This window comes from Oncorhynchus mykiss, chromosome 13 (assembly GCF_057628025.1).
Source record: "Oncorhynchus mykiss isolate SJ-2025 chromosome 13, ASM5762802v1, whole genome shotgun sequence".
NCBI lineage: Eukaryota > Metazoa > Chordata > Actinopteri > Salmoniformes > Salmonidae > Oncorhynchus > Oncorhynchus mykiss.
Window position 1 is genome coordinate 36,975,344 of NC_143034.1, and position 8,689 is coordinate 36,984,032.

General features: G+C 46.5%; 1 protein-coding gene across 1 annotated transcript; it reads right to left on the bottom strand.

Moving 5' to 3' along the window:
• Positions 1–5,766: 5,766 nt before the first annotated feature.
• Positions 5,767–7,532, bottom strand: LOC149978865 (uncharacterized). The gene is made up of 2 exons (XM_090194536.1): positions 7,529–7,532; positions 5,767–6,798 (listed from the first exon to the last, which is right to left on the bottom strand). The coding sequence occupies exons 1-2, from the start codon at positions 7,530–7,532 to the stop codon at positions 5,960–5,962; spliced, it is 843 nt and encodes a 280-aa protein (XP_090050662.1). The 3' UTR covers positions 5,767–5,959.
• Between the last annotated feature and the right edge of the window lie 1,157 nt (positions 7,533–8,689).

An 8,689-nucleotide genomic window follows, 5' to 3' on the forward strand; every position in this document is an offset into this window, starting at 1 on the left:
CAATGACTTAACAGGAAAAAACAAATATAAACCAATGAAAATAAACAGAAATATTTAGTACACAACAAACATAAGAGGATAAAAAAACAGGAGATTAACAACTGAAAAACTAATGAGCATCCTACGGCAAATCCAATGATTAAAATATGAACAATTGGATGCAGTATTCAACCATAAGGAGATGGACAAGCCAGTGTAACAGTATAACTGTGACACCAATCAGTGCGCCCTACGTGCTAGCGAGCTATACGGGCTAAAGTCCAACCTCAAAACATAAATGGAAAAACCAAAGTCTGTAACACCTTCTCCTTTAAGACAACAAATATATCCTACATTTTTGTTGGACACCACCAACAGAAAACAACTTCCATTTCTCATATAATCAACTACAATATAAACATGGTGTCGACTGGCTGTTAATTAAAAACAAGAAGAAAAAAAAACATATTTCTAAATAATAATATACAATCGTATCTTTTCTCCTTTTTCTTTCTATAGAATCCTAAAACTCACAAGCTTCTAGAACTCTCTTCTTCCTAAAACTCACTAGCTTCTAGAACTCTCATCTTCCTGAAACTCACTAGCTTCTAGAACTCTCTTCTTCCTAAAACTCACTAGCTTCTAGAACTCTCGTGTTCCTAAAACTCACTAGCTTCTAGAACTCTCGTCTTCCTAAAACTCACTAGCCTCTAGAACTCTCGTCTTCCTAAAACTCACTAGCTTCTAGAACTCTCATCTTCCTAAAACTCACTAGCTTCAAGAACTCTCGTCTTCCTAAAACTCACTAGCTTCTAGAACTCTCGTCCTCTTGGAACGACCCCATACAAAACTCAAATCAAATTGTATTAGTCACATGCGCCGAATACAACAGTGAAATGCTTCCTCACGAGCCCCTAACCAACAGCGCCGTTTCAATACGGAAAAGAAGAAGAGATAAAACTCCAAACACACTGGCTAAACGCAAAACACAAATCTTTTTGACCACAGAGATATTCAGCAACCAAATTTTCCTTACCACGGACATGTCTGATTTCAAGAGGAAACTCCTGCGATATCCGTGGTAACTTTCCACCTCACTGCGGAGCTTCTCTCTCTTTTCAGGGTTCACTCAATAGGCATGTTGTTGGATCAGGGCCAAGTCCCCTGTCACGTTCTGACCTCTATTTCCTTTGTGTTGTATTTATTTAGTATGGTCAGGGCGTGAGTTGGGTGGGCAGTCTATGTTTGTTTTTCTATGTTGTGGGGCAGTTCTATGTTTTCGGCCTAGTATGGTTCTCAATCAGAGGCAGGTGTCATTAGTTGTCTCTGATTGAGAATCATACTTAGGTAGCCTGGGTTTCACTGTGTGTTTGTGGGTGATTGTTCCTGTCTTTGTGTAGTGTTCACCAGATAGGCTGTATTAGGTTTCACGGTCCGTTTGTTGTTTTCGTATTCATTTAGTTATTTCATGTATCGTCATTCATTCATTAAAGAACATGAGTAACCACCACGCTGCATTTCGGTCCTCTCTTTCAACAAACGAAGAACGCCGTTACAGAATCACCCACCACACTCGGACCGAGCAGCGTGTTAACAGGCAGCAGCGAAAGGAGGACGTTATGGACAGCAATGGCATGGAGTATACTACTTGGGAGGAGATCGACAGGTGGGCGGCCGACCCAGGGAGAGTGCCGGAGCCCGCCTGGGATTCGATGGAGCAGTGCGCGGAAGGTTATCAAAGAATGGAGTTGGCGAAGCAGGCACGGCGGCGCGGAAGGAAGCCCGAGAGGCAGCCACAAAAATTTCTTGGGGGAGGGCTAACAGGGAGTATGGCTACGCCAGGTAGGAGACCTGGGCAGACTCCCTGTGCTTACCGGGGGGCTAGAGAGACCGGACAGGCACCGTGTTATGCAGTGGTGCGCACGGTGTCTCCAGTGCGGGTGCATAGCCCGGTGCGGTATATTCCAGCTCCGCGTGTCGGCCGGGCTAGATTGAGCGTCGAGCCTAATGCCATGAAGCCGGCTCTACGCAGCTGGTCCCCAGTGCGTCTCCTTGGGCCGGCTTACATGGCACCAGCCTTGCGCTCGGTGTCTCCGGTTCGCCTGCATAGCCCAGTGCGGGCTATTCCACCACGCCGCACTGGCAGGGTGACCGTGAGCATTCAACCAGGTAAGGTTGGGCAGGCTCGGTGCTCAAGAGCTCCAGTGCGCCTGCACGGTCCGGTCTATCCGTCACCACCTCCACGCACCAGCCCTCCGGTGGCAGCTCCCCGTACCAGGCTGTCTCTCCGGCCCATCCTTGCAGGGGCTCTCTCCTCTCCAGCGCTGCCGGAGTCTCCCGCCTCTCCGGCGCTACCAGAGCCTTCCTCCTCTCCAGCGCTGCCGGAGTCTCCCGCCTGTTCGGCGCTAGGAGAGCTACTCAGCCCAGCGTTGCCGGAGCTTCCCGTCTGCCCAGCGCCACCAGCGCCGCCCGTCTGCCCAACGCCGCCAGCGCCCGTCTGCCCAGCGCCGCCAGTGCCGCCCGTCTGCCCAGCGCCGCCAGTGCCGCCCGTCTGCCAGGAGCCGCCAGTGCCGCCCGTCAGCCAGGGGCCGCCAGTGCCGCCCGTCAGCCAGGGGCCGCCAGTGCCGCCCGTCAGCCAGGGGCCGCCAGTGCCGCCCGTCAGCCAGGGGCCGCCAGTGCCGCCCGTCAGCCAGGGGCCGCCAGTGCCGCCCGTCAGCCAGGGGCCGCCAGTGCCGCCAGTCAGCCAGGGGCCGCCAGTGCCGCCAGTCAGCCCAGCGCCAGCGCCGCCAGTCAACCAGGGGCCGCCAGTCAGCCAGGGGCCGCCAGTCAGCCAGGGGCCGCCAGTGCCGCCAGTCAGCCAGGGGCCGCTAGAGCCCCTCCGCCCGGAGCAGCTGCCCCTCTGTCCCGAGCAGCTGCCCCTATGTCCCGAGCAGCTGCCCCTATGTCCCGAGCAGCTGCCCCTATGTCCCGAGCAGCTGCCCCTCTGTCCCGAGCAGCTGTCCCTCTGTCCCGAGCAGCTGTCCCTCTGTCCCGAGAAGCTGCCCCTCTGTCCCAAGCAGCCCCTCTGTCCAGTGGGGTCATTGAGAGGGGTGGGCATGGTGAGTAAGCCACGGAGGCGGACAATAAGGCGGACTAAGACAATGGCGAAGTGGGGTCCGCGTCCCGCGCCAGAGCCGCCACCGCGGACAGACGCCCACCCAGACCCTCCCCTATAGGTCAAGGTTTTGCGGCCGGAGTCCGCACCTTTGGGGGGGGGGGTACTGTCACGTTCTGACCTCTATTTCCTTTGTGTTGTATTTATTTAGTATGGTCAGGGCGTGAGTTGGGTGGGCAGTCTATGTTTGTTTTTCTATGTTGTGGTGCAGTTCTATGTTTTCGGCCTAGTATGGTTCTCAATCAGAGGCAGGTGTCATTAGTTGTCTCTGATTGAGAATCATACTTAGGTAGCCTGGGTTTCACTGTGTGTTTGTGGGTGATTGTTCCTGTCTTTGTGTAGTGTTCACCAGATAGGCTGTATTAGGTTTCACGTTCCGTTTGTTGTTTTCGTATTCATTTAGTTATTTCATGTATCGTCATTCATTCATTAAAGAACATGAGTAACCACCACGCTGCATTTCGGTCCTCTCTTTCAACAAACGAAGAACGCCGTTACATCCCCAATGTCATGCTCTAGTACATTTGATTTGGCACATGTGATAATTAACCAAAACAGGGCAACAATGTCAACATAATTGTACCAAAAAATTGTCAGTTGGTTGCATGAATAAATATCACTACCAAATGTTACATGAAATGTAAATATGAAATATTTGATTGCATAGTCATATTTTCAACATCTTTTCAATTACATTTTGCTTGGTGGGATAGCCCAATGTGAAAACACAGTTTTAACGTGTCCAAATCAATAACCAATATGCAGAAACAGTTTGGGATAAATTGAAATCCTAACATGTGCTATATACACAAAGATCTGCCACAATAATCATATTCCTTGTATTTTTTCAAACAAGCTCCTTATAATAAACTGCACAAGCACCAAAAACGCTGTTGTTTTGACAAGTAGCAATAAATCACTGATATCGATTTGGGGGGAAATTAGGTTGTGCGTGCTGTTGAAACTGACACAACAAAAAAAACACATGGAAATGGGAGATATATTTTTACCTCACTGGTTAGAGGACAACCTGCAGAAGAGTCAGCTACATTTGGGAGTGATGCATTTAAATTTAGGGGTCGCTAAACAAGGGAATGCAACAGTTATTTGTCATCACTCATCGATATCATGCTAAAATCATTTGTGCGAGAGGAGGGAGATGAGGTTGCACGTCCTGTTAAAACTAACAGCTCAAAAACCACACGGAATCTGGGAGTAATGTGTACATCCCTGGTTAGAGGACAATTTGTAGAAAACGGCTAGCTACATTTTGATTCAAGTGGGTCGCCAACGTGGAAAGTTTAACACAACTCCTAATTGCCCCTAGAATTTCTAAGCAAACAGCTGGAGGCAGGGCTTTCTCCTATAGAGCTCAATTTTTATGGAATGGTCTGCCTACCCATGTGAGACGCAGACTCGGCTCAACCTTTAAGTCTTTACTGAAGACTCATCTCTTCAGTTGGTCATATGATTGAGTGTAGTCTGGCCCAGGAGTGTGAAGGTGAACAGAAAGGATCTGGAGCAACGAACCGCCCTTGCTGTCTCTGCCTGGCCGGATCCCCTCTCTCCACTGGGATTCTCTGCCTCTAACCCTATTACAGGGGCTGAGTCACTGGCTCAAGAGGGGTGCGTCACTTGAGTGGGTTGAGTCACTGACATGATCTTCGTGCCTGGGTTGGCACACCCCCTTGGGTGGTGCCGTGGCGGAGAACTTTGTGGGCTATACTCAGCCTTGTCTCAGGATGCTAAGTTGGTGGTTGAAGATATCCCTCTAGTGGTGTGGGGGCTGTGCTTTGGCAAAGTGGGTGGGGTTATATCCTTTCTGTTTGGCCCTGTCCGGGGGTCTCATCGGATGGGGCCACAGTGTCTCCTGACCCCTCCTGTCTCAGCCTCCAGTATTTATGCTGCAGTAGTTTGTGTGTCGGGGGGCTAGGGTCAGTTTGTTATATCTGGAGTACCTCTCCTGTCTTATCCGGTGCCCTGTGTGAATTTAAGTATGCTCTATCTAATTCTCTCTTTATTTCTCTCTCTCTGAGGACCTGAGCCCTAGGACCATGCCTCAGGACTACCTGGCATGATGACTCCTTGCTGTCCCCAGTCCACCTGGCCGTGCTGCTGCTCCAGTTTCAACTGTTCTGCCTGTGGCTATGGAACCCTGACCTGTTCACCCGTCGTGCTACCTGTTCCAGACCTGCTGTTTTCAACTCTCTAGAGACAGCAGGAGCGGTAGAGGTACTCTTAATGATTGCCTATCCTGATGTGCTGACCAGTTGCACCCTCGACAACTTCTGTGATTATTATTTGACCATGGTGGTCATTTATGAACATTTGAACATCTTGGCCATGTTCTGTTATGATCTCCACCCGGCACAGCCAGAAGAGGACTGGCCACCACTCATAGTTCCTCGGTTTTGGCATTTCTTGGGAGTTTGTCCTAGCCACCGTGCTTCTACACCTGCATTGCTTGCTGTTTGGGGTTTTAGTCTGGGTTTCTGAGATATCAGCTGATGTAAGAAGGGCTATATAAATACATTTGATTTGATCTCTTATTTTGTTTGTCCATTTTTGTTAAATCACATAAATAGTACTCTTCCATTTCAGAGCCTGGATTTTTCACCTGGATTTCCCCCCTGAGGCTAATATCCATATCATGTTGAAATCAATTCATAAGGGGGGAAACATTTAGGCTTCTACATTGTGACATCATTAAAATACTCCTACTACAATGTTAAAACATTCTACATTGTGACATTAATTCATTGAAATCATGAAACAAATCCTTCTTGTATGTATTTTGTAATATTTGATCAGAGATCTTTTATCAGATTATCTCTGGTCACAGCTATGAGATTTATCTCCTGTGTGTGTTCTCTGGTGTACTGTCAGAGAACTAGTTGAAGTAAAACTCCTCCCACATTGATCACAGCTATAAGGTTTCTCTCCTGTGTGTGTTCTCTGGTGTAGAGTCAGATTGCCAGATGTAGCAAATCTCTTCCCACATTGACCACAGCTATAAGGTTTCTCTCCGGTGTGTGTTCTCTGGTGTAGAGTCAGATTGCCAGATGTAGCAAATCTCTTCCCACATTGACCACAGCTAAAAGGTTTCTCTCCTGTGTGTTTTCTCTGGTGTACTGTCAGAGAGCTAGTTGTCGTAAAACTCCTCCCACATTGACCACAGCTATAAGGTTTCTCTCCTGTGTGGATTCTCTGGTGCACTGTCAGCTCTCCAGATTGAACAAACCTCTTCCCACATCGATCACAGAAATAAGGTTTCTCTCCTGTGTGTATTCTCTGGTGCACTGTCAGCTCTCCAGATTGACAAAAACTCTTCCCACATTGATCACAGCTACAAGATTTCTCTCCTGTGTGTGTTCTCTGGTGTTGAGTCAGCTGGCCAGATTGAACAAAACTCTTCCCATATTGATCACAGCTATAAGGTTTATTTCCTGTGTGTGTTCTCTGGTGTAGCGTCAGAGAGCCAGATGTAGCAAATCTCTTCCCACATTGACCACAGCTACAAGGTTTATCTTCTGTGTGTGTTCTCTGATGAATTTTAATGCCTGATGAGGTGAATCTCTTCCCAATGTCAGAGCAGCAATGAGTTCTCTTCCCTGTGGGTCTCTGCAGGTGTTTCTTGAGGTATTCTGATCTGGAGAGACTCTTCTCTGCCTCTTCAGCATCATGATGTTGTTGAGGATCCACGATAGTCCCGTGTCTCTCCTGTGTGAACAACAAAGTCAGATGAATGAAGGCCCACAACAGCAGAAAACCACTGTAAAAGAAAGGGTAGGCCAACGGAGTAGCCATGATGTTGTACAAGAATTGACGTCTGTAATGAATGTTAAAATTATTTGACAATTGTCTTAAAATGAGCAAGAATAGTCATATTTTGCCTTGCTTTCACATTAGTAGTAACTTTGATGATTGTAGGCTAGAAATAAGTTATTCATGTTGTTGAAACTCTAAGCAGTGTGCCAGACGACTTTTGGTCTCCAATATAGGTCCCTTTCTGTGTTTAATAAAATTGTGGCACAAGGGCGATGGGCACAAAATTTGATTGCAGAAACACCTCCCTGCTAAGCTAATGAGGAAACCGCTAGTTATGGATGTAGTATATCTGGTAATGAGGAAGCCGATAGTTATGGATGTCGTATATCTGCCTGGATCAAAAATGGTGAGCAAAGATTTTAGTTTTTCACAATGTATTCTGAATGTGAATGGGGGAAAACTCATGGGAGTAACCTCCATTTCCAGGTTGCTTATGAGTACATTTAACACTACTTTGGATTATAATTGTAAGGCTCATTTGAAAGTCCTGCTTAATATAATGTTATATAATGTTAACAGTATTAAGAATTGTGTGTAATTATTGAAGAACCGCGTTAATCACAGTACCCATTTGAATGATGCTAATAAAGTTAAGATTGTTTTGTATTTCACCTTTATTTAACCAGGTAGGCCAGTTGAGAACAAGTTCTCATTACCAACGACGAGAGCATACAGGTCGCAGTGGTGGGTGGTATATGGGGCTTTGGTGACAAAACGGATGGAACTGTGATAGACTGCATCCAGTTTGCTGAGTAGAGCGTTGGAGACTATTTTGAAAATGACATCACCGAAGTCAAGGATCGGTAGGATAAGTTTTACGAGGGTATGTTTGGCAGCGTGAGTGAAGGTAGCTTTGATGCGAAATAGGAAGTTATGTTTTGTGTTATTACATATTTATTAACTTATTTTGTGAACTCTTCCAAACTACCCACAATGCAGTATTTCTTCACGTCATATGGATGATCAACTCTGTGCTACTGAGTTTGTATGCCAGTGTAACGGTGTAATGAAGTTACATTTTTTAAATAGATTTAACCTTTATTTAACAAGACAAGTCAGTTAAGAACAAATTCTTATTTACATTGACGGCCTGCCCCTGCCAAACCCTAACCCAGAGACGATGCTGGGCCAATAATGGGCCGCCCTATGCGACTCCAAATCACAGCTTGTTATGATATAGCCTTGTTTTGAACAGGGGGCTGTAGTGACGCACCTATCACGGAGATGCCGTAATTTAGACTGCTGCGCTGCTCGTGTGTTTACATTACACTCAGTGTAATACACTCCGTAATAAAGGTATGGGACTCTGGGTAATCCACAGCAGATTGTTGGAGAATTTGGAACTTGGGCGGTCCTGGGATAGAAATGTATAAAGTTGACATTACATTATTATTTTTATTAACTTATTTATTTATTAACTTATTTCCGGATATCTTCTAAACTACCCACAATGCAGTATTTCTCAACGTCATATGGATGATCTACTCTGTGTTACTGACCGCTGCGCTGCTCGTGTGATAAAGGTATGGGATTCTGGGTAATCCACAGCAGATTTGTGGAGAATTTGAAAATGTAGTGGTCCTGGGATAGAAATGTATAAAATGGACATTACATCATAAAATCCACGTTTTAAATCATACATTAGCAATTTATGTTTTAGTAACCTCTGTTGTTGGTTTGGTGTCAAGTCAGCCTCTCTTTATATGTTATTTGGCAAATCTCAGTTTT